Source organism: Apteryx rowi, unplaced genomic scaffold (genome assembly GCF_003343035.1).
Source record: "Apteryx rowi isolate R43461 unplaced genomic scaffold, aptRow1 scaffold_794, whole genome shotgun sequence".
NCBI classification, from domain to species: Eukaryota; Metazoa; Chordata; class Aves; order Apterygiformes; family Apterygidae; genus Apteryx; species Apteryx rowi.
The window spans coordinates 232,603-257,985 of record NW_020451087.1 but is presented as its reverse complement, the minus strand read 5'-3'; the positions used below and the strand labels follow the sequence as shown (position 1 = coordinate 257,985).

The 25,383-nt window shown below is 41.4% G+C and overlaps 1 protein-coding gene across 1 annotated transcript in view; it reads right to left on the bottom strand.

Moving 5' to 3' along the window:
- The window catches only part of METTL24 (methyltransferase like 24), a 35,002-nt gene extending 20,969 nt beyond the window's left edge, over positions 1-14,033 (bottom strand). The window contains exons 1-4 of the mRNA XM_026088897.1: positions 13,971-14,033; positions 12,161-12,259; positions 6,895-7,034; positions 1,017-1,245 (exon numbers count right to left, since the gene is read on the bottom strand). Coding sequence (XP_025944682.1) covers positions 1,017-1,245; positions 6,895-7,034; positions 12,161-12,259; positions 13,971-14,033 — 531 coding nt within the window. The remainder of the gene's footprint in view (positions 1-1,016; positions 1,246-6,894; positions 7,035-12,160; positions 12,260-13,970) is intronic.
- Between the last annotated feature and the right edge of the window lie 11,350 nt (positions 14,034-25,383).

Genomic DNA, 25,383 nt, shown 5'->3' with positions numbered 1-25,383 from the left:
AATCAAAACAACCATTCTAAGGCATAAGTCAAAGGAAAGCCATCTCTCTCTCTCTCCCCAGATATTTCACTAATGCACAGTCTAGAATAGTTACAGTATGACTAAGTAGTAGGAAAAAGCTTCTTTTTCTGCTTTTATCTTCAAAATGGTTCAATCAGGAGTGCTGAACCAAAAGAAAATACTAAAGAAAAGCAAGAAATGAATTGAAAAGCACATCTTGCATTTTATAATAACAAACTTACGTTGCACTGCTTGCTCTGTAAATCCTACAGAAGAGCTCCTCCTTAGCTCAGGCTGCCTGTTTCTTAAAAAATGGACATGCAGAATGTGCTGCAGGCAATGAAGCATATTAGCATTTTAATTCATGTTAGTATATCCTCTGAGGGAAAACCTGTCTTGAAAGCTACCTAAGCCTGCGTGTCAGAAACTTCCTTAAATGTGTTTTGGCAACAGTTATTTGAGACGTGAAGATTTCTGATGTTTTTACAGTTCCCTAAAAAGAAATTGGGCAACTTCAAAAAAAACAGATTGCTGCCAATTTCAAAACAGGATGTTTTTGTTATTGATGACTGTAATCGGGATTAGTGACCTTGCAAATGTAAACAACCCATCCATTACCTCTTCTTGTCTAATTATTGCTGAAATTTTTTTTCCCCTTTATAAACTGTGCTGTATGAATACTTCAGCACTCATAATCAGGCAATAACCAGACCTCCCACAGAACTGAAAATAGTAGTAGCCAATGTCACCAGCTAGTTGAAGGGAAAATGAAGAGAAGAGAAGGAAAGTATTTAGTATATGGCTAGTGATTTAAAAATCAAGGTGGCTGTTATCAGTACATAGTAAAAACAAGATAGAAAAGACACCCCCACAAGAAGATACACTACAAGTATATCTGAAGAAAGAACCACTGTCAAGAGATAACCTTGGAAAGCACCTGAGCCCCTGAGGCTGCAAGAAGGAAAGTTCTGCAGCACTTTATCTTGCAGTTAGAAATGTGACACCCGAGACCTCACCTTCTGATGCCCAAATTCATTCAATATTGTGCCCAGCTTCTTCGTGTTGCTGTGAAATTTATGAGCAGCAATAGCTGGATTGGGATCCCTCCAGTCAATGGACAGGCGATGATACCAGAGGTGCCGTCCCTCCTGAATGTGCGCCGACTTGATGCTGGGATCAAAGCGATGCACTTCACATCCACTGTTAGCCATGTTCACCTCAAACTGGTTGTCATCATTGCCCAGCCTACAAAACAAAAAAGACATAGCTACTGGAGCTGCAAAAAAATGTATTAGTGAAAGTAGACTATTCCAAGGACTCACAGGCATATAAGAAGGGACAACTCTACCAGTTAGTTTCTGAAGCAAAGTAGAGGAGCTGTTGGGATACTTTTGGGGATTCATCCACAGCACTGAGCACAGGCTAACCCTAATTCTGATGAGACTACCAGAAATAAAGCTAATGGACCACAATCATGCCTGTTGAAGTTTTGGAGTAAGTAGTGAGATAAAGGAAATTTAAAGGAATATGTGTTTTTTCCCAATGTCACATGCTTAAGTGACCTCAAAAAACTTTTCATGAATTTTTGATTCATAGAATGAAACTATTTTAGTCAGATTGGATGAACTTAACTCATCAGAAAACTCAAGCACAGTGCAATATACTGCATATGATTATAAGGAAGGGCTCCTCTCAAGACAAGTAGTAAATCATTTTTAGCCAGGCAAATAACTATCTCAAAGAACTGATTTCTCAATTCAGAAGGTGACATCATTTATAAGAGAGTAAATTGAACATTCACATCTTAGTGCTGTCATTAATACAAGCACTTAGTACAATATCAGCATATCGATATTCCTCTATTTTCAATCTGCCTTCTCTTGACAAGATTATAATACATTCTTTAGTCCCCAGAGCACAAACTTCCAATAACCAAGGTATACGCAGAAGATCAAATATATTTAAAATGTGCACAAAACTGTTTTGTAAAATCAGGCATATTTCCCACTACATCTATAATCTGGTTTTACAAAGACAAGCTACAATTGCCACCAATAAAGACAGGACCCAGGAGCAAAGTGCCACTCTTTCTCCATGTACATGAAGACAAAAATACAAATCTAAAACTAAATTCTTCCCAAGAGCAGCAGAACTGGTACACCAACTTAGGGAAAGGTTGCTGCTAATTTGACAAAGACCCAAAAGAAAGGGAAAGATGAGCAGTCCCTTAATACAGAAAATAGTATTGTCTCAGTCCCCGTCTCCGCAAGGAAAGGTGTATTGACATTAAATTGCCTTACGAAGCTGTGCCATATTCCCACCCCATAAAGCCAAGTGAATCGCACAGAGTCCACTAAAACTAAAAAATTCTGGTATTTGCCACCACAGTCACACATCTGCATCTCAGGCCTTCCCTACAATGTAGACTATGATGTCCACTTCACCCCTGTCCCTCCAAGCTTGTTCCAAGTGTGGTTCAATTCATGCACTAAACCTTAAACATAATCAAAATTATGCTGTTGGATTACATACACATGTAACACTGGGAAGAGACTCAAGCTTTTTAAATTAGAGTTTCAACCAGTTGTACTAATTGAGAATATCCAATTCTCAGGTCCTAACAGCATGGCATTTATCTATCACAGACAAACTGTTATCAGGCAGTACTYTCAGACATACAGTCAGTGCACCTGCTATACGGCAACACAACTACCCTTAGGCACATATTTTTAAAAGGGTGTGACACTGAGATAATCATCTGTCATTTGAGTCAACATGTAAAATATAATACATTTGAAATCACGCTAAATTATGATACAGCATTAAACCAGTACTAAACAATTTACATGGAGACATATTGGTAAACAAATCCAACTTCTGAAACAATGTTTGGAAGAGCATATATTTGGAAGTTAGGAATACAGTATCACCTTTGCTGCACAGTATAATACTGTCCTATGAGAATGGCTTCCACTGAACAGTTTTCCTCTTCAAGAAAGGAAAAGGATATTGGGCTTGCAAAAACAGCGTGCTTTTAAGAATGATTTTATTTCACAGGATTTCAGCCTATAAAAACGTACAGGATGGAAAGAGAGTAGTTTTCTTTTAATACACTCAATATAGATTAGGAAAAAAGTTCAGAAGTTAATCAAGTCAATGGAAATACTTGTTTGCATATGACATTCTGTAGACGGGACACAGATGAATGAAGACCAATGTAATCCCTTCGGAATGAGAAGCTGGCTAAAAACGAACAAAATGTGAATTGTTTGGGACAATTAAGGCATTAGAGTGATGAGCATATCAGTGACTGGCGGACACATGTGTGTGTGATACGCTCCTAATGGTTCCAGCTGATTTGTTCCAGAGGGCCAGATGCTTTTGGTGTAAACAAAACTCCCGCTGCCTTCAAGCAGATTGTTACTCAAATGTGGCTGCAAAGTGAGGTTCACAGTGGTGCAACACAGAAAAAAATACTTGAGGGCAAGGAAGGTGCTGGTATATCTTCCGACTCCCTCGCCTACAGCTCACATTTATGCTAGAAGAGAGAGCTAATCAACAGCAAATGTTAATGAGAGAAAATAATATTCAAAAGAACTGCAAACTGATTTGCAAAATTCCAGGCCCATGCGTGACCATGCTAAGTGCTAATGCAGCATGGAAAAAGCAAACAAATGAGGTTTCCTGAGAAAGATTCTGCATTGCTTTAAAAGGATTATGATCTTAACAGAAGTGTGTGGAGGTCACGAAAGACTAGAGAGGCCCATCCCCACTGGCGGGAGAGAACAGCTGCCATCTTCAGTAACAGCGAAACATAAAATGCGTAAGGTGCTGACCTATTTTTACTGTAAAGAAGACTGAACTTGGTCACACAGTCAAGAATTACACGCAATCCTCTGTAGCAGGGATAAAGGTGAGCTTTAAAAGGAGCAACAACATCCAGCGAAGGGGCCCTTCTCGCCTGCGGGCGCTGCTGCCAGGCAGCAGGGCAAGCAAGCCCATCAAGGAGACAGAGTGGCATACCAGGGGCAGACGGGACGGCAGTGTCCCTTGGCTAGCCTCTGCTTGCAGGGTTCGCTGAGGGTCACGGTAAACAGAGCCTCACACTTTGAATAAACGCTGGGCTGGAGCTCACACTGAACCGAGCATCACGTCCGCCCGGAGCCCAGCGAACGTGCAGGCAGCACAAGGGCGGCTGTGTCACCTCCACCGCAGCTGCCACAGCTTTGGCGACAGTCGCAGCTATCCCAGCCTGCTGCCTGCAGGTACACTGGCTTCCAAAGGGACCACCAAACAGAGGTGTTAAAAACATGTATGCCAAGGTACTGCTTTCTCTTTTGGTGGGTTTTTGGTTTTTTCTTCTCAAAGGAAGATAATCAAGCTCTGCAGCYGGGGAGAAAAGAAGCCTTCCCTGCCTGGACCCTGAATCCCCTTCATTTTAAGATCATCCTGGAAGGGCTTTTATACAGTCTTGCAGTGAACACTTAAAACCTCAGCTGCTAAGTTTCTGAAATCCTATTCATTTATATTATCCCAGCTTGCATGCCTGCCTGTTGTGTTTGTTACAGACTTAGTTTAATCTAAGCAGATTTAGCGCTAATAACTAGAGCTCACTAATGCATATTGCAAGTAAATGTCATACTGGGAAATCCTGTCCCCCAAGCAAAAACATTGCTGCCTCACAGTAGTGGAAGCAACTAATACTAATCTAAAAAGATCTCCAGAGGTTTCAGACACTGCTCACTCCCATTCACATGTAACCTCTTCTACAGCCCTCATGAAGGCAGAGTACAAGCAGCACGTTTTGTTCAATTTTTAATGATGCATGGATTTAATTCAGGATTCCCAGTAACACTCATGCTGAACTTTCACATTTGTGCTCCCTCCATCCTCTCCATGGAGAATGTTCTTCATTGAAAGCAGCTGCTCTCCATTTGCTCTTTATGAAGTGCATGAGATAACAGAAACATTTAAAGGGGATTTTTGTCTTAGTCAGAACAAAATTACTTTTCTGCCTGTCATAAACTAAAGGAAGTCAGTCTGACAGAAGAATTAAGCAGTAATGAGCTCCGAAAGCTGCAAAAGGAATCTGAAGGATTAAAGACTACTTCTCCTTAACCCCAAATATCTCTATTTTTGTAACTGTTTCATGAGATACATCATTGCTGGGTATTTATTGCACATGTGTGCATGATGATTGATGGGAAAGTCAACATCAATTTCAATCTCTGCTAAGCTTACTGTTCCATCAGAACAGACAATCTGGCATTTGAGCTCCCTGTACCATATCAAGAACAGCACCAATATAAAGTACTGATGTGGTATACACTCACCAGTTGAGATCTGYTCAAAAAACACCACCAAGTTATCTTTGTGTTCATCAGCTCTGTGCCAGATCTGTCCTAGAACAGCTGACATAAACTCTGCATTGTGTCTACTGGCTACTTCAACAGAAATACATTTCTCAACCCACATCTGGCCCATATCAAAGGAACAGAGGGACATTAACACTGGAACACAGATCTAGTATTAATAGTTATGTAACTCACAGGGTAAGGTCTAGATTTATTCCATCAACCTTTGGGTACTTAATCAAGACACCTAAAGTCAACAGCTATGTTATCCTGGGTTCCCTCTCGAATCAAAGGAAAGCCATAGGTACCTCCAGAAGGCTATTCAGCTTAGCTGATTTTCCACCCGAATGTGCCTTCCTCTCTCCACTGACTATTAGAAGGAGCCTCAGGCAATGAACCAGAACTACAGCTGAGCAGGAAAAGTCTGGACCTAAGGGTAGGTTAATACAGCATTGCCTCTAAATTGCCCCTAAAAGGCAATTGTTCTTCTGCCACTGAGCAATACAGCTGAATGACATCTGAGAGCCCCTTGCCCTCTCAGGAGTTGGGTCTTTATAGCTCAATGGTCTTTACACCACTTGATCCAAAGCCCACTCAAGTTAACAGAAAATACTCTTTGCTGTAGTAGGCTCTGGATCCACTTTATGTTAACTGCTGATGTTAATTGCTGTGTGCTAATCACTGAGAAATGACAACCAGATACAGCTCTTTCTTTGCCATGGAAGGTTTCTAAGCAGCAGCAGCAAAATCACAGGAATAAACTGTGCTGATTCAGGGGAGATGGAGTCCTTCAATATATCTCTAACCTGAAGCCGACTCCCAGGAAAATAAACATCAAGTTTTATTAGGTGGCAGTCATTTGGTGATCTGTGTGAAATGAGGTCCAGATCCCAATGATCATTCTCATAATCAAACTATGCACTGCTGTAAAATGTAAAAGGCCAGCGGTTTGATGAACTCTGAAGACTGAACTCCCTTGCCCTCCCAAGAGGTAGAGTGTATTATTAGCTGGTAAACAAGCTACATTTGCAATTTAACTATCTTGTTCTGTGAAGAGTGAAGATCTCAATCTCAAGTGTTGCAAACATCATAAACACTATAAACATCTTAAAATAAAACCACAACTGCCTTTATTATTATCCCTTTGGCACAGGTCACCCCTGAAGTACTTAGCAAACACACTCTCATATGGAGATGTATGACTTTGTTAATGAAGTTTTATAAATAATGCTGCTGAAGTACCTGGCAATTATGCAAGGCATTTCTGCTCAGGGAAGATGCTGTATGCTCCTCAGTTTCTCATTAATTTCCATCTTCCTCTATCAAAACCACCACTCACTACTCCCTATTTGGCAATTTGCTTTCAKGCTGATATTAGAAAAGTGTCTACAGCAGCACATCTATATATATTAAACACACCTGAACAAAGTCCACATTTTTTAAAAGACAACATTGTTGCAGTATGTTTTGCATTTATAAGGCTTTTTGAGGCTAAAATGTATCATGAAATGATTTGCTGCATTTTAAAGAGAGCACTTACCCAAGTGAATAGAGACGGCATTGCTTGTTTCTCATTCGATGAATAAGGCTAAACCTCTCATCAAGACAGATTGACCAGGGCTTCTTTGTGGTTTCAGAGTGCCCTGTCAGGCTGTTCAGGTTCATGTGTTCACATAAAATCTGTTGAAATCAAAAGATGCTCCATTTTAATATGTCACTCCTTTAATTTGTTTTTAATTTGTCTTCTGGGGAAAGAGTTGAAAGAAGAAAAATGTTAATTGGTTTAATTAAAATCTGATTGACAGTCAGATCCACAGTTATGGAGATTTGATTTTTTTTTCTTGTTTGTGTGTTCTGTTTGGTGACATTTAAGGCTTACATAATCCCCCAGAGAGCACCACAGTTTGAAAAGCAAGTAATTAAACATTAGTACTATACCCTGAAATCAATTTTCCTGAGAACAAGTTATTTCAGTATAAAAATGCATTATTTTTTCCTTTCAAACCTTGGACTGGATTCTGCACCCTGTATCATGTCAAAATAAAATCTCATGATTCACTGTTTATTTAAAAGGTAGTGTCACTGCAATGTACACTGTATATTACACCTTGAGCGTCTCAGATTTCAGTTCCCAAAAAGATTTAATGATGGCCTAAACACATTCCCTATCCAATAACAAAGGGATTTAAGCAAGTGCTTAACTAAACAGAGGAATAATTCCAAGTGTTTCAATGCTGTGCTAGCTTAGATATCTCGAATCTAAAACTCAGGAAAAAAGCACTGCAAAAGGAGAAGAGAGACAAAACCTGCAGGAGGAACAGGGTAAGTCAAAGTCCTTGTAAAGAACAAGAAAGCAACTAGTAAAAAGTGGTGAATTCACCAGAAACCTGGATGTGTTTTACATAATGGAGTGCCTACATCATTTGACAGTTATGGGATGTCTGAGTGACATTGCTTGGAGGAGCTCTTGTTTGCAATCCCAGCTTTGCCTGGCCACCCAGCAGCTAGGTGAGAGCTTCAATGTCCCCTGTCACTATACACACAGAGCTGTGCTCTACCAGTCAGCACCAAGGCATTTGCAGAGGGCTGCTGTTACACCCACCAGCTGATGGGTTCAAGGGCTGGAAAAGTGGCTGGCATCAGGGGCTACACTTTACCTACAATCTCTGCAATGCTCTCCTAAAACACCATCCTCCTCCCAGACCCACTCTGGGAAAAGACACTTGTGGAGCTGGAAGAGGGTGTCCCAACACATCATACAAGGAGCACAGCATGCAGAAGCCAAGGGAAAGTCAGCGCAACTGGTAAGGCCATTGCTGTAGCAGTGTTAAGGAGGTAATGGAAAGCAAAGGTAAGCACAGCAGCTGTGACTACTTCTGCCTAAGAGAGGCTGCACTGTTCAGCATTGACAACAGCTTACAAGTCCTTGTTGAAGGTCTCTTCCAATCAAGTGCGGCCTGGCCATCAAACTCAGGAGTTGCAGGGCATGGGCTGCTAAGATGCAAACGTGAAAGTAAAGACTGCAAAGCACTGTAGGCACCCAAATGAGCCTTTGTGAGGAAAAGCTGCTCTCTGAACCCAGCACCAGCTGCGATGCCAGAAACTGTCAGGGACAGGAGCTGGCACTGCCAGAAAGCCAAAAACAGGAGGAAAAAACAACAGTAGAGCTAAAAACAGGTTAAATATCAGTTCTCAGCTGACTATTCTCACACCTTCCTTCTCAGGCTCAGTTCTCTGTTTTAGCCAAACTAAAAAGCACAGATCTTTTGATCTTTTTGAACAGTTATTCAGAAATTTTTGTTTCTGAAGAATTATACACAGGGCGTGAGAATGAAAACTGGAATCCAGCCTTTGCTGTGGTAGGCACTGTCCACATGCCTTATAACAAGTAAATAAAACTCTCATTTTTAAAGAGGCTTAAGCTCTGGAAGATCATTATCTGGAGCATTACATTCACAGAGCTGCATGCTGCACAACCTCCCTACCCCTGCTTAGCTCATAATTTCCAGGGAAAATTTCATAAAACCTTATGTAGCATCTCTTCATGCTGCTCTCAGAATTCACTAAGCTTTAAGCAATGACTTGCACTGCACCCCACTACCCATTTCCCTTCTGTCATACAACAATCAAGGAATAAATGACTTTGTGATAACAAGCACTAATTTTAAGACATAGAAAAACACGCTTTCTACAGAAAAATAAAAGATTCTGCCATTCTACTACTTAATTGACTCATGATATTATAAGCAATTACAACACTCAGAATTTGTAGCAATTTTAACAGCTCTTGCTATTGAAATACAACCACAAATCAGAAGACCTGAACTCTACCTTTAGCACCATCACCAGTCTGTTATGTGACATGCAGAGCATAAGGTCCTGGGCTGGGTTTCTAYGCATTGCTCTTGTACAGATAACAGTAAGTATAAGATGGTTCTTCTGATTATTAGGTATTGAAAAAGCTTTGGTTCACACCTCAGTGAACCCTGATGACATGGCATCTTGTCCCTCCACTGGTGTGATCTGCTTTGCTGAACGCCTTCAGCTGAGCACAGAGTAATTAGCTGACACTTGCTCAGCACACAAAGAAAATGAGATCCCATGCTCATCTATGTAAGCAGGATCCCATTTCCTGTAATGCTCATACCAATCATAGTGTTACCCTGTCAGCTGTTAATCGTGTAACATCTGCCAGGTCAGGAACAAGGTTTCTCTCCTTTTCTGTTTTCACTTATGCTTGTCCCCAGGGTCAGTTACTCTGGGAATGAAACTTCTTGATTAGTATGTCAGAAGCAATAAAGTCTCTGCTAATTGATGTCCTTGTAGGTTTTGACCCAGCTAGTGGAGTTTAGCAGAATCTGCCACTGTTTATTAAGTCGCTGAAACAAAGGCTGTTTTCAGCTTGATATACCTGCCTCAGCCTAAACTTCTCTACTAGATAATAAGCAGCTCTACAGATATCTCTGCTGTCTCCATGTAAGTCCTCTTTCCTCCTGTCCTCTCACTGCCAGAGCGCATGAAGACCAAGATGTCACTTCCACATTTTTGAACGTTTAGCCAGGGGTAGCCACAAGTTTGAGGATAAGTGAACACTCTGCTACCCTCCCAGTTACCATACCATAGGCACAGCAGCATATTTTTAGATGTATTTCAACTGACTCTTCCATGTCAGCCTTAAAGGTGTTGCATTAACAAAACATAATGTTACTGTTAATTACTTATGTTAATGACATTTCAGTGACATAAACACCTGAGGCGTCTTGTTATTCTTCTGTGTGAAAGATAGTGCAGTTAAATCTGTATTGAAGGGCTGCTTGCTGATAGACTTGAATACTTAAAAGTACCTGCCCTGTCAGAACTGTGGACATCCAGTACCTTTTCCATTCTTCATTACAGGAAACATATGTATAAGCACTGTTGTGGAGAAGTGATGTCTATATTAAGACATGATAACCTGATTTCCATATATTTGAGCCCTGGAAGCATCTGTCAATGCAAGGTGGATTTGGAGGTGATATCTTTGAAAAAGCACTTAAAAATACAAGTTTTTCAGATCACCACCACCTTTTTTGTTCTCAGATAATCAGAATTCTGTTAGTACTGTTAGGAAAACTTGCCCAGGCTAGGGACTGATGCCTTGTTCTCATTTTACTGTGAACCTCAAATGCATCCTTTTTAAGTTAAAATGAACCTGGTTATCACATTATTACTGAGAGGTTGAGTGGTAGAATACACAGTCCTTTTGCTACACAGTGCTCAGTACTTTTCTCTATCTGAGAGAGAGASTGAGAAAGAGAGAGAAATGAGAGAGGAACAATTTCTGGAATTTCAGCTGTACTGTATTTCTGTCAGGACATGAACAACTCCGTAAATAAAAAGCAAGGAAATAGCGCACTCTTTCTACCCTGTGTTTTGATGTTTACATTCATGTTTGTTAGGTTATGTGATAAAAAGCTAGTCTGCCCACACACAGAGGAGCTCGGAGGAACAACGGGAAGGTGGGGGAACTTAAATAATACCATGCMCTGGCTACTCCCAGGCCCCTCACAGGAGGGCAATCAACCCCTAAAAGGCTCAACACCACACACACAAAGGAGCACAGAGGCACAACGCCAGGTGGGGAAACCCTAAAAGCCCAGTCAGAGAAACAGAGCTTCTGGCCCCATCCCAGGAGAGCCAAGAGTCTCCTGGTCCAGGTGTGAAAACCATCAAGATGAGTCAATGGGAGACACTCTCCAGAGCACCTTTTGGACTTTCAGAGGTGGGGTTACTACTTAGGGGTAAGGGATTCATTGTGGGATGCAGGGGAACAGTATTTCAGGATTGCACAAGACTTTTTAGGGGATGTTCATGGGACGAACCAAAGGCAGAGAAAGGGAGGGATCAAGGAGGTTTGGAGAGAAACAAATGTGGGAAAATAGAGGGATAATGAGATAAAAAGAGCCAGTCACGCATAAACAGTGCTGGTCAGTACGTTCATCTGGCCATGCCCTGTGCCTGATCGGCACAGACTGTCCTACCTTCTTATTAAAATCCATTTCTAACTGTTTTCCTGGAGGCTCTCTATTCTGTGTCCATGYGTATGTCTAAGTGCCAGCAACTGGAGTGGGATCACAGGTCACAAAGCCTGGGGGTCTCTGGTGCCAGCAACTGGAGAGAGTGAAGGTATGTAAGTCGGTGTGTGATTGCTAGCAAATATCAAGCCAGACTAGCTGGTGAGCAGGTTATGCTGCAGGGGAGCCAGGTATGTGTGTACCAGCAACTGGAGGTGGACTGTGGGCCTCAAGGGCTTGTATGTCCAGGTGCCAGCAACTGGGGAGAGCAGGGATCCAGGGGCAGCTGCTGAGCAGACTGAGTGTCTCAGCCCAGCTRCTGGAGGGATCCACATTGTACATACACATATAAATATTTCCCATTAATGGACCTTCATCCTGATCAGCTGGAGAGGGGAACAGGATGAGGCTGTTGGTGCTCTTTGTGCCCGTGTTGATCTGTGTGGCCAGCTGCGTATATATGTGGTGTGTATGTGTGTTTGTGCGTGTGTCCACTGGGAATACATGCTCAGCCTCTCTATTAGCTGGATATGGAAGGGATGAAGCTGCACAGCAGCCTCGCCTCAATCGGGCTACCAGATTCGGCCTCTCCCTAACAATGTTGACCATCACTGCTAAGTTGAGCAACTTTAGAAATAAAACAGTCCAAGCAATTGCAACAGTGGCTTGGTGTGAGGTTAATTTCTTACCTGAGGGGAAACAGGCTGTGTCAGGCAAATTATTTTCTAAATAGAGACAGAAACAAAAACCTACCTGAGAAGTGCTTATGTACTTCAGGAACCTCAAGGCCTCATAGTTCAGGGAAGGAGTTGGACTTGCCCATGGTTGTAGATCAATGTGCCATCTTATAGTCTGTAGAGGAAAAAAAATCRGTTAAAGGAATATCATTCCTTTCTCAGTACAAGCTTAAAATGCAAGGGCTAAAAAAACAAGGAGATTTCATTTTAAACAAAAAGAGTTTTCTAAAGGCTTGTCTATACATGAAAGTCATTGCAGAATAAAGTGGAGTCTGAACTACAGTGAAAGAGCATCTTACTCTGATTTATCTTAATCAACTTTGAAAGCAGATGTACTTAATTCAGAAAAAAACAGAAATGCTGACACTCCACATTATTCTAGGACACCCAGRCAAGTGCTGGTTTGTGTAAATACCATGAAGAAAAACTAAATCTGAATACCCAAATTCTCTAGCAGGCATCTGAAAACATAAAATAATTTTACATCTATTGCACAACTTTGCTTGAGTATCCAGTGAAACAAGAACTGTAAACAGTAATGAATCACTGAAGGAAACCTCTGCAAACAGTCTCTTTCCTTTTTTAAAGTACAGCTTCATTAGAAAAGAAGGTTTCTTGCATTCTTTTAGAAAAGTCCTGTTAATCTCCCACCCTGCTCGACGAGAGGTATCAGAATTCTTTGTTTTCCTGAAAAAAATGTCAGTGTGGCTGCCTTTAGCCCTACAACTCCTCCTTTTTATAACCACAGAGAACTAGCTTTAGTGGATGCTTTCTGTGCTCCATATGAGGCCCATCAGCTCTGAATCTTGGGATCCTGTCAGGTTTTTGAACAACACTTCCCACATACACAAAGTGGGCCAGCAAAGGTCTTTGAGCCATGTGCTTGCAGAGCAACAGGGCTCTGCACTCCCATCTGCACTACCTTCTCCTAATTCTGCCTGCTCTCGTCAYGTTAGGAAGCTTAGACGTGTTATCTCTTGCCCTCAAGTAGATATAAATACAGGCACAGTGTACGTTGTTCTGACTTAAGATTGGTTCCTCCTGACCAGTCACTTCACCTTCGGCTGTGACAACTCACCTCTGTGGCTGGGCAGGTAGTASCAAGCTTCCCCTTAATCACTTGTGATTAAATAAGCTTCCATAAAGAACATCTTTTTCTCTCTCTCTCTCTCTCTCTCTCTCTCTCTCTATAGGACCATTTTGACATCCAAAAAACTACCAAGCRAACAAACAAAAAAACCCATTTGGGATTCCCAAAGGACTTCATTTTACTAAGAAACTCTAGAAAACATAGAGAAAATAGCAATTAATTGGACTAGATGGAGTGGAGTCACAGAGTGGAGGCACTCAGCCTGCTGACAGGACAGCCCCGAAGCCTCTGCAGGTCTCTAGCCCTGGATGGGAGGAAGCAGCAGTGCCAGGACAGCAGGGATCCTCGGATAGCAGACAAGAACACAGGAAAGACAGAAAGAAAAAGCAAAGCTGAAAAACAAAGATTATTAAAGAGGACCAAGGCCAGATGCAGTTTGCCTTGAATTGACATCATGAGTTCCTATTTTCACTGCCAAAGTAAACAAAGTCTGGAGTGAATGTGAGCCAGGAGGTCTGTATGAGGCTTATTGTTCCTTTAGGGTTTTTTTCTTTTTTTTTTTTTTTTACTGTAAAGAGATGCTGAAAAGAATATTTGAGAAACTTTTTCAGAACCTGACAAAAGTACCATTTCCTACCCTGAAGCTTGCTTTTTTGGCTTCTGACTGCTCCCACCCAGCGCAGCACTGAAACCAAGCTAGCCAGCAAGCTCTGCAGGAGCAGGTACCCCAGCATACCGATTTCAGCCCACAAACAGCCAGCAGCAGGAAGATARGTGCTGACTTGGGAGGGGAAAGCATGCAGTCTTTCACAATGAGTCGCACAGCCCACGTGGCTGAACAACATCCACAATGACAGGAATGCTGTTGTTTCAACAGGCTTGAGAGCTGAAATGAAAATGAAGACTGACTATCATTTTCAGGCAAAACACCCAGGCACCGAAACATCTGTGCCCAGCTCTTCTCAAATCTGTCTGTCTGCAAAGCACCTCATCAAGCAATGGAATTAGAGGGCAGCCACGGTGGCACTGTTCCGCAGGAATTCCCACTGCACAGAGCTCAGGGGGAAGAACAAGATCCCGCCTGTAATTAATCACATGAACGAGGTTCTTTCTCCTAACAGAGGAATATCAAAGAGCCACTGAGGCTTATTTTCAGGTTCTTAAAATTTTAAAGATGACGGACCGCCTTCCCACTGGTAACCTGCAAAATATATCAGTACTCACACAAGAAAAGACGATAAAAATCCCAGTGACTTGATAATTCAGTTTCACTACAAAAAATAAAGAGATCAACCTTTCATATCGTTCTTTAAATTTAGGAGTACTACACAAATGTTACTTATGTAACAGAGATCAGAATTGAGCTCCTTATTCATGGCAATACTTTTGCAAAGCTTCTCAAACTTCACATTTTGCACTTGGCTCCTTATTAAGCAGCAGTCCTTTTCTATTCACTAATGAATAAATTAGAAAGGTCTGTTCCTAACACCTCTTGAGCCACACTGGGCAGTTTAGTGGTTACGTTACAGTAAGATTCACAGGCTACGAATGGTATTAAAACTTCACTGTGCTAAGTACTGTACAGATGGGCATGAAAATGCAGTTCACCTTGATGATGTTAACCCACTGATGTCAGTGATGCAACGTGGATATACATTCAGGATTGACAAAATACCTTTCTGAACTTCATATACCCTATTTATATCAGTAGCCTTTGTTTACAGCTTTTCAGATAATTTTGATAGCATTCAGATGTTTGATAGCATTCCCACGTCAGCCTTTTTGAACTCTGCAAATAAAATGTATGCCGTCCCTGTGAACCATCTGCTTTGCAAAAATCAGGATCTTCCTTATCGCTCAAGAAGTTTGTTCCCTCTAGATTTTGTGATATTTTCCTCAAAGTAGGCCTGACGGTGGCACTACAGTTTGGAGTTTCTTACTTGTGTCACAAAAGCCTCCAGAGCAAGTAACGGAGACCAGGTCCCTATGGCTGTTCAGGTGCTGTACAAAACCAGACTGAGAAGCACAGTGTTCTCAGGAGAGAMAGAGGAAGTATTATGGGCCAGATTACACAGTTTGGGAAATGAAGTCCAGACAGACCGGCCCAAGGTCAGGCAGGAGGAGCCAGAAAGCCAGCCTGGGTTTCCTGCAGCTGTGGCCACCTCCGTCACCGTAAGGTATGCTATCTCCCCATGGTAAGGACTCGGCCAATGAGACACCGTGACTGCGTTTCCTAAAACACCGCTGTATCCTGATCCCATGAWACAAAGAGATGACAGCATCTGGAAAGCTGAAATACCACTTTAAAATGTCCTATAAAAGAATCTTAAAGTGTCCTCATATTTACATTGCTTCACTTGCAGACACTGCTTGAAATTACCATTGTAAGACAAAGCATTCTTCAGAAAGACTTAAGACAGGCACTGATCAAACACTGACTTCAGAAACCCTGGAAGTATAAGGGGTATCCAGAAATAGGTATCCAGAATGAAGTCTAGATTTTTAGTAGATGAGATAAGCACAGAGCAAAGAAAATCTTAAAGCAATGTCCTTGTTTTCTTAAGAAAACCAAGATTCACCTGACACTGATTTTTTTCCAGATATTTCACACACATGGACTGATTTTTCCTTCAGACCAATCTGACAGTAATCTGTAGTGACCTTCCCCTGGAGATCACTTATTTCTAGTTTTTCTCCCTCACCAGCCATCCGTGATAATCATCTGATAACCCCTTAATAATCTGTAGCATATGTATGGTATAATTTGTCCTTCTAAAAATCTGAAATTATAATACAAAGTTGAATCAACATGTCCAAAGGGCTCACCAAAGAGCAGGTGTAAAACTGTAGGTTTGCAAAGTTTCTGGCTTTCCTAGTATAAACCTGAACACAGAAGCGTAAATTATGAAATTCTTCCCAGATCTGTACAGTTGTACAGTTTGGACTGTACAAACAGCCCAAATCATTAAGGAATCTGCTTTTTTTTTACACTGGAAAGAGAACAAGACTTTAATCACGAAAGCAGTGGTCCAGGAAGCATAAATACAAATGTACATCCCTTTAGACATACCTTTTTTTTTAACAAATTTCCTCAACTAAACCTAACAGAATAAAGAACTGACAAGGTCCAGGACTTTACATAAAATTCTAGTCTCAGGTAGGTGACATATTTGTGATCCATTTCCTGGCTACTTCTGAGAACAAGTAATGTTTGCTTTGACTTTTTTTTTYTGGCTGTTTCAATTTTGAAAGGGAATTAGTACATTTTCCATGGTTCCATCTTTTCTAACTTAGTGTTTTTCTCTCCTTTACATCTCCTTCCTTTTTGGCAACCTCTTAAAATACAGGACAATATTAGCCATGCTTTGGCTAAATTTTGGAATCCCATTGCCCTGCTTAAAATGTCTGCTGTTTCCAAAGAAGAAAAGAAAGACTCGTCAATTCATAGTCAGACATTGTAATCAAGGGAAAAACATAAAACCCTCTAGTTAAACTGTACAATAATTTTTTACATTTGAGGCAGGACCAAATATGAATGCAGAGCATCTGTGGTAAGAAACTCCATCAACAGCTATAAATATTTGCTAGCCATAGAAACAAGTGACATACATATCCTCGTTTCCAACTGTTCTGGCTTTGCTCTGTAACCACTAAGTTCATCCCTTTTGGAAGGGTACAGTTGAACAGATTTTACTCTTGGGTGAAATTTTGCAGTGTTTTTATCAGTTTAAAATGCAATGGGTTGGACTAAAATTGCAAAATTTCAGCCTACTACATTATATACAGATCACAGCGCTGCAGGCTAGCCCCCTATGGAGCAGATCGGCCCTGGCTATGATTCACAACCATCATCTTCTTTGGGCTCCATCTGGAGCCCCTGTGGCCCTAGGCATATTATTTTGTGGGGGTGTTTTCAGTTCAGAAGTACCTTAAATAACGAGAGGGTTGTGTTGCAGCTCACCAGAGTACTGGCTTGATAGCACATCTCAAGATGCCTTGCCAGTGATATGTAACAAGTGCAAAGCCTGTTGAGGTGTGGGAGGTCYGGGGAAGGTGGAGGTAGCAAACCTGGTATATTCTTATTCACACCAACTATTTGGAGCAGTTCTTGCAGTGAATTATCCCTCGTGAACTACTAAGTTCGCTTTCAGAAGTAATTAATTGGCTGACGCCAAAGGAGAGCCCGGGGGCGAATGTGCAGTGTGGACAACGAGGGGACCAAACTCCCAGAGGCGCCTGGGAAGTTAAGTTATTTGACATGACAGATGAGTGAAACAGCTTCTTAAAGGGCATGATTCATCTCGCTGTAGTGTAGATGTCCAAAATAAGTAAGATGAATCACACCCTGGAAATGTCCATTTCTCTCCATTAAGTGCAAAGGAAGTCTGGAGGACTAGCTCAGCTTATCTACACTGTAGGCATTTAACGTTAAAGAGGAGGGATCCCAGACCCAATTCTCATGTATGCCACACTAAAACATATCCACTGCCTTGTTTTTTCAAGGACTGAGTCTACTCTTTAGCTGCGAGCCTCAATTAATGCTTAACTGCACTTTATTCTTCAGCACGGCTGAATAAGTCTTAATGTTTTACATTCAGAGCAGCGATGCATGGCACAAGCAAAACAAACTCCACCTCAAAGTGGAGGCATCAATCATAAAGAACAGGCATTTCCCAGCCTTGGCAAAGGCTTCCTTGAGAAAGACAGAGGTCAATTTACAAGTTCCCCTTTAGCTAAATCTAATCAACGTTATACAGAAGGTTCGCAAGAGGTACATCCATAAAATCATACTACACTAAATAGGTAACTTAGAAGTAGCTGGGACATTCACAGGTTCAGTAAGCTGTAATTTAAAATACAAGCTTCCAAAGTGACTGTGACTCATCGTTAAAGCTCTGATCAACTAACTTCTAAAGTAGCTGGTATAATTGGTATTCCATTCCTATATGTCTGAATGGTTTCTTTTCCTTTTTTTCCTATTACTGTTATTTTTTATTTGCAGTTTGGCTTTCTTAAACACACAAATTTTTCACCTAAGAAACAATACTGCAGAAACTGTTACATGCACTCTTGCTCTGTGTATGTGCGTGCGCGTTCGTACAGGCTGAGAGAAAAGTGGTGTCTTCCCTCCGCAGCATCAGGTGTTACAAGCATCACTGGATAAACACAGCTGAGATCTAATCTGGCAACCACCTAAACTGAGAATTTCTGTTCCAGCAGTGAAACTTCTACCTGCTGCAGGCAGACCGTAATGAACTGGAAAAAATTAATATAGCAAATTTTCTTTCCATTTCCCTCTTCTTTTATTTTTCAGAGTTTATCTAAAAGAGACATTTCAAGAGCCCTCTCTGACCACTGACAACACTGTATGCAAGCACACAGCCTTCTTTGTGTCAAGCCACCAAATAATAGCTTCATTCTCTATACGTATCGGGTTCAGGCAGCGGCACAAACAGACCCCGTAAGGAACCCCTCCCCCAGAAGAACTACAGTGCTATAAAAACATACTGTTATCATACAATTTCACCACGGAGCGTTAGGCTGCAGAAGAAGAGTCTGGTGCCAAGACGAGCAAGTGGTGTAATACRTACAGTCAAGCTCTCTTGTGCAGCACGCCGCTTTACCACGTTAAATCTTGCCTGTGGAAAACGGTGCTGTGATAAAAGTGCTTTCTGTATTAAGAGTATGTCTTCAATTTAAATGAGAATTTCTGATGCACTTGTGTATGAAAAATTTTAATAAATAGAGGTGTTTATATGTCTAAGTGGATAAGCAYGCTTTATTTTATTGGAGAAGGAACCCCTAGGATGCACTCAACTCTGCTCTAGCCCCTTCTTCTCTGTGCGTCACCTCCTCCAAGACTCTGCAGTACAGCAAACATCTGTTTGCCCGGGGGGCAGAGACGACTGCTGCTACAGCCAATTTATACAGCTTGGAGGGCATCACTCAGAGGGCTTTGCTTGAGAGCAGTTTATCAGCATTTGCTTCCCAAGACTGCAGCTTGCACTGTAAGTAAAACTCTTAGCTTAGGGAAGGGGGAAGAAAAAAGGCAACACTTCTCGAATGTAAAGTTTTACACTGAAATAAGAAAAACAAATTTCTGATTTCAATTCTAATTGGAGAAGCTTCAGGCCACTCTGTGGTAATTGCAACCAAAAGTGTCTTTACCTTTGTAAAGTGCAACAGTTTGAACAAGCATGCATAATAACCCGTGGAAAGACAGCAAGCATCAAGTGTTTCAGCTCTGTGCTCCTTTTGTTAATATTCACGTTTATTTTCTGCTCCGTTTGCCTCTGATATCCCATCTGACTGTAAGAAATGGAGCTGCACGTATTCACTCCACCAGAGCTTTGCAGGTGCCTCACTCGGGACCRTCAGCACTGTAAACTGCTGCATCACCCACCCATGGGAAGGACACAGGGAGGCGACGGCAAGGGCAGACGGCGTACRGCTCCTTGCCCCCATGTCACCTAAAGATGCAGACGCAGTGATGTGCCCTAAGTTGGTGTATTAAACATAGGTTAAAGCCTGCATTCAAGCTCTCTCAAACTCTGATTTTGTGCGTTTTCCCCAAACAAGCATCTCATACGAAAAGCATATGTGGAAAAGAAGGGATGGCTGGCACTCATTTCAAGTGACAGAATTTATACCATTTTAAGAATTAAGACGTGGCTTCGGAAAAGCAAAGAGCCCTTTCCAAAACTAACAAGACAGGGCCAGATTTATAGAGGATTTTAGGTGACTAATGTTCTGTTGAATTCAACTTGAAACCCTGACTTCAATAGGAAACGTATACTGGGGAACCAGCTTAGTGGGCTTAAATCGGCTGTTGTGGATACCCCTTCTGTAAATACACCGGTGGATCCAAGTGTCAGTTACTGATGCACAGCATCCTGGATGTAGGTTATGTCTTACAAAAACCATGTGTTCCAGAGCACTCACCAAAATATTATTTTGCAGATCCTGATGAATTTGGAAAACGTTCCATCTGATTTATTATTTACAGAGCATAACTAACCACCCTTCGCTACTTCTGAGGAACTGAAAATAAGCCCACCAAAGTCAAAGGCACTGGGGCTCTCTGTGGAGTTAGGATACAGCCATGCTGCACTGGGGAACCCCTCCGCAGACCCTTAAAGGTCACTGAAGATGACAATTCTGCCATTAGAAATCCCAGCAACGTCATGGAAAAAGGTACATTTATTAAAGGAGAGATTGATTTTACTCTAAGAGACACACAGCTTTAAAAACAGTGAATTGAGATATCTTTGCTATGTTAAAAAAAAAAGGTGGGGGGGAGCAGAATTTCAGCACTATCCAGCTAAAAGTGTGATAATGATAATTCGTACTGAAAGGAGATAAAACCAGGAGCTAGAACAAAGTGAAAGTTACGAAAGCAAATTTTCAAAACTGCTTAAGCAGCATCAGACTCGGTCAACTAAATTAGTTCAGTGCCTGCATGTCTTTACCAACACTTAAGGATAACAGCAAGAAGCAGATAGAGCAACTGCTGGTCACTGCTTGTCAAAATGAGGCTTTCCCTAAGCAAAGACAAGACCGCAGTTCCAGTCAATACTGCTAACTGCGCTAAACGAAGTTCTTCAGTTGAGAAAATACAGGAGATATTATAACCCATACAATAGGGGAAAAAAAAGCTATTTTTCTCAAGGTTGACTTCACTGCAATATTCAAAGCACAGTATACAACAAACAGAATTTATCAGTAAATATTCAGCTAGCCAGATAAGTTGAGTTTATTTTGTGCAAATTCCAGCACTCTAATCATGATTTACAGATATGGATGTCTCTGGCAGCCTATTCATTGACTTAGCAGGCTTTGCCTGAGGCTAAGAGTTGGCAAAAAAAGATGCTTTAAAATAAACCTTAAGGCTTTCACATGAAAAAGAGCATTCCATACTTGCACAGCTTTCTCTTCTAAGCGGAGCACAAATATCAGAAAGGAAATGATCTACCAGATCCTCTAGCCTAAATGGAAATTTGAAGCGTCAGGAAAACCCTCCCTTAAGCCCACCGTGGCGACACACCTGCCCCTCCAGATCCACTGAAGGTTAGTATATCTGTGTAGCTCTGAACCCACCAGCTCATCCTTGAATTTCCTCCTAGAAATGTGGAAGGTGCCATAGCCATAAGCAAAACATCAGGTATAGCAAGACTCACYGTAAGTCACAAGAACGGGCCATAGTGGTACTGCTCTAACATGGACACTGGGAGAAGGACAGGGCAGTATTTGTCAGTAGATCTCCATAACGTAAACATTAATTCTTACCAGTGGGTAAACTGAAAGGCTGTGTGACTTACTCAGGTATTGAGATTTCACAGTGTAAAACCTAAGGGAAGATAGATAGAGATTCACAGTAGGTGAAGCCTAGGGGCTTCTGCCCCTCCAGCCCACAGTCGGTTCACTTGATCATACAGGTGTCTTACTACGGAGTCAGGAGAGATTTAAATAGCCAAACCTCACTTTTCTTTTTCCGCTCTTGTTTCATGCAAGTGTTAGTTAATAAAATAAGGCAATGCAACTCCACAGAAGGAAATGTATACTATCTTTAAACGTCTACAAAGATATTCCCTTTCTCATTTTTAATATGACTGTGGACTACTGCCCCTAGTCTAGAGCAATGTGAGTGTCTTTCAAAATAACAAAACCAACACAACTGTGCAGCAATCAATTCCCCCTGTCTAGTAACAGAGTGACAGCTGGTTTACAAGTGGTTAGAATTTTAAATACAAGATTGCACATTTATTTTCCAGTTTATAAAAAAGGAAATATGCTTGTTTCAAAGCACACAATTTTTAAATAATTTTTGTTCAAGACAAGCAAGTATAGACGTAAGTATAATAAGCCCATGGAGGATGTACTTGGACATATTTGCACCATTTTCTTTGGTTAARGGCCTTTTTATCACTAATTATAAATATTATGCAGAATATAGAATTATACACATACTTGGTTTGATCCTGAACTCCTGATATACCCAGAATTCCCATGGACTTCATAATGAGTAATAGCTTCACGATCAAACCATTAATCAAAACATGTAATTAAGAAGGGACATATCAGCTCAGCAGCAGCCAGCTGAAACATTGCTTCTTGTTTAATTTTCTCAAAAGAGTTAGGCAAAAGGAACAAGATACCATTGCCTAGCCCTATTCAAGATGAAACGAAGTTCACTTTCTTTGAAAGTTTAAGTACTGAGGGAACAATCATGAGGCAAGTCCTAAATGAGACATGACACAGGTATTAACAAGTTTTATGTTCAGTCAGTTTATTAAGGCAGTCCCTGCCACTTCCTATGCTGCAGTGTTCATCCCTGGGATACATCTCACACCTCCACCAGTGCTGTCAATTTTTCATGGAGCAGGAACGATTTCAAACTGATTCTTACTTTTTTTAGGCTTCTAAGTGGCAGGTAATATTTAAAATTACATGCCATATCAATAGACATTGCCATCTCTTCCCCCTAGCGTCTCAAACACTGTCTCTGTGAAATGAAAGAAGATGCTAAATAAAGGGCAGCAACTCTGAAGCTCCCAATTAATTATTTGACTTAGCTAGCTATTATGAGAGGAATAAGGAAGAGGGCTGGGGAGGGGGCGGAAATTAAAGCACTGACAGTGACTTAATGATGATGATGTTAATGTTCATCAGTTTTAAACTGCATGCATTTCCCAACCAGTGCTAGCCTCTAACAAGTCACCAGTATTTATTTGCTTCTTTGCTTACTCTTGTCTAGGTTAGTTATCCCCAGTAGACTGCCCTGTCACAAAAAAAGTGACTATCTTGTCAAAATTGATGGCACAAACACAGAGCATCCAATATAGCGGCGATATCCCTAAGAGAGATTACTGGCATAACCAGCTCTTTGCAGGCCGTCTCTTGATATGCTCTAAAGGTAGGTGAAGTTTGTTTTCACATGCCCAAGAAGGGCAGCGAGTTCAGCCCCTTTAGTCTGCAGGAGCCACAAAATCAAGCCATTCCTGGAAACCATCCAGGGTTTTGTCACTTCCAGAAAAACTACAGCAGTGGTCCTGAAGCAAGGCCTTAAATCGATCAGTAAGTGGAACCCAATGCAGATTTCAGCAGCTCTCTTGTTAGTGAGCTGTTGGTTAAATCTTTCTGCAACAAGTATATAAAACCAGAGCTTTTGCATAAATACAGAGGTTTGACCTGAAAATCCTAAATGACTTAAGAAACCAATGGCTCACTTAAAAGACCTCCCACTCCCATATTGCCAGAGTCAAGAGAAGTCTCCAGTACACGGGAGAGAGGTGGCAGCTGGAAGGGAATTCTTCACAAGGGTCTCCCAGATTTGGGGGTTGTAAAGCTCTGGCCCAAAACAGTTCCACACTACCGAGGTTCAGAGAACATGCAAACTTGTCCACCTGCCTGCAAAGCATATGGGAAGCCTTCGGTGAGAAATAGGATTTCTGCATACGTGGCAACAGCTGCTGGAATTATGCATGTTTATCATTATGCAAAGACAAAAGGAAAGAATTATTTATTGCATTTATAAATGCGTCAGGAAGGATGTAAATTACAGGGTTGGTTTTTATGCTACAAAAAAATTGAAAAGAAAACAACAAAAAAATCAAACGGGTTCTCTGGGAGCCAGAAAGCCCTCCAGCCTCAGGACTTGTGCTCTTAAAGAAGTCAGAAGTCACCTGCAGACACCCTGTTTACCCATTCCCTGGCAGTGCAGTTCCTCAGCAAGTAACAACCAGGGTCCTTCTTGACCGCACCTGTACCTGAGGGTACATCTAAAATGAGGATTGCCCAAGATGGGACAGAAAAAGAGCAGGCAGGGGAACACACAGCTCATTTAAGTTCCAAACTTTTCCATCTAGTACCGCATATGCAGCTGGAAATGTTTCAGCCATCACCTGCTTAAATTTACCAAGGTATTACCACAAGAGTAATTTCAAAATTATGGCTTTTATTCATCTGTAACCCACAGCTTCAGTTCATTTGCACACATGGCTTCTACTACTCTTAGAAATTTGCTTACTCAGAAAAGGACAGCATGTCACCCTGTCACTTCTGTATACAGAAATTAACATAACATAAATGTTAACATAAATAACATCAGCGTGAGTAATGTAATGTAACAGATTCCAGGATATACATGCCATACCACAATCTAAAAAATTTAAATGAAACATCATTTTTTTCTTCTTAATTGTTCCACTAAACATAATTCTGTTTTATTTTAGAATTCGATGTACTGAAAGAATTCTGGACAATGTTTCATCATACGTGAAAGTATCATGGTGCATATCTACTACCTATAAAAACACTTGCGTAGATTAAATGACTCACATTCACTTCACACAGCTATGGAAAACTAAATGGCTGTCCATGATAAACARAATTCCAAGTTAATATTAGAACAAACGATAAGAGAGGGGCTACTGTAGATGTCATGGAAGATTAGTGGTAGCTTATACAGATGTTCTCACCTATGTGTTAAGGCTTCGTATCTAAGCTGTGCCATGAGTGACAGACATCACTGCTATGTGCTGGTGTCTCTGGCACACAATACTCACCCCAGGTCCCCTATTCTGTCACTTAGGTCGGTGGAGACTCAGTGGAGAAATCAAGCACACAGACAACCTTTCTGTGTGGTCRCAATTTCAGAGAGACTTGAGTAGTTGAACTCGCCCTTTGCTCCCAGATGTGGGGGTTCTCTAAGTAAGACCAGGTTAAGGCTGCAGGGGGTGGACAGCTCGGTCTGTCATAGCAAAACCAAACTGATTTTGTGAGCACTGGAGGTCTGGTGCTCATTTTAGTTATCTAAACCTCTAAATTCTACATCCATTTTGTAAGAGAGAGAACGTTATCTTGCTCTTAGCAGCCTGAAAGGCAGCTGTGAGAGAGTTTTGTTCTTCACCATCCCTGGATTTCAGTACAGCATTCCTCTTCATAAGCCATTTGAGTTTTGCTCTGGTTTCACACCAAAGATCCACCATCTGGACCTCAGTATGAACTGCGGACACAGTTCAGTAACACTGGCATGAAAGATGGCTGGCTTGCTAGCACCAGCCATGCAGCTTGAAAACGGACATACAGGTGCTGGCTAAACGTTGATGTGAATTGACTGAACAAGCTGGGATGAAAACCTTACTAGCTAG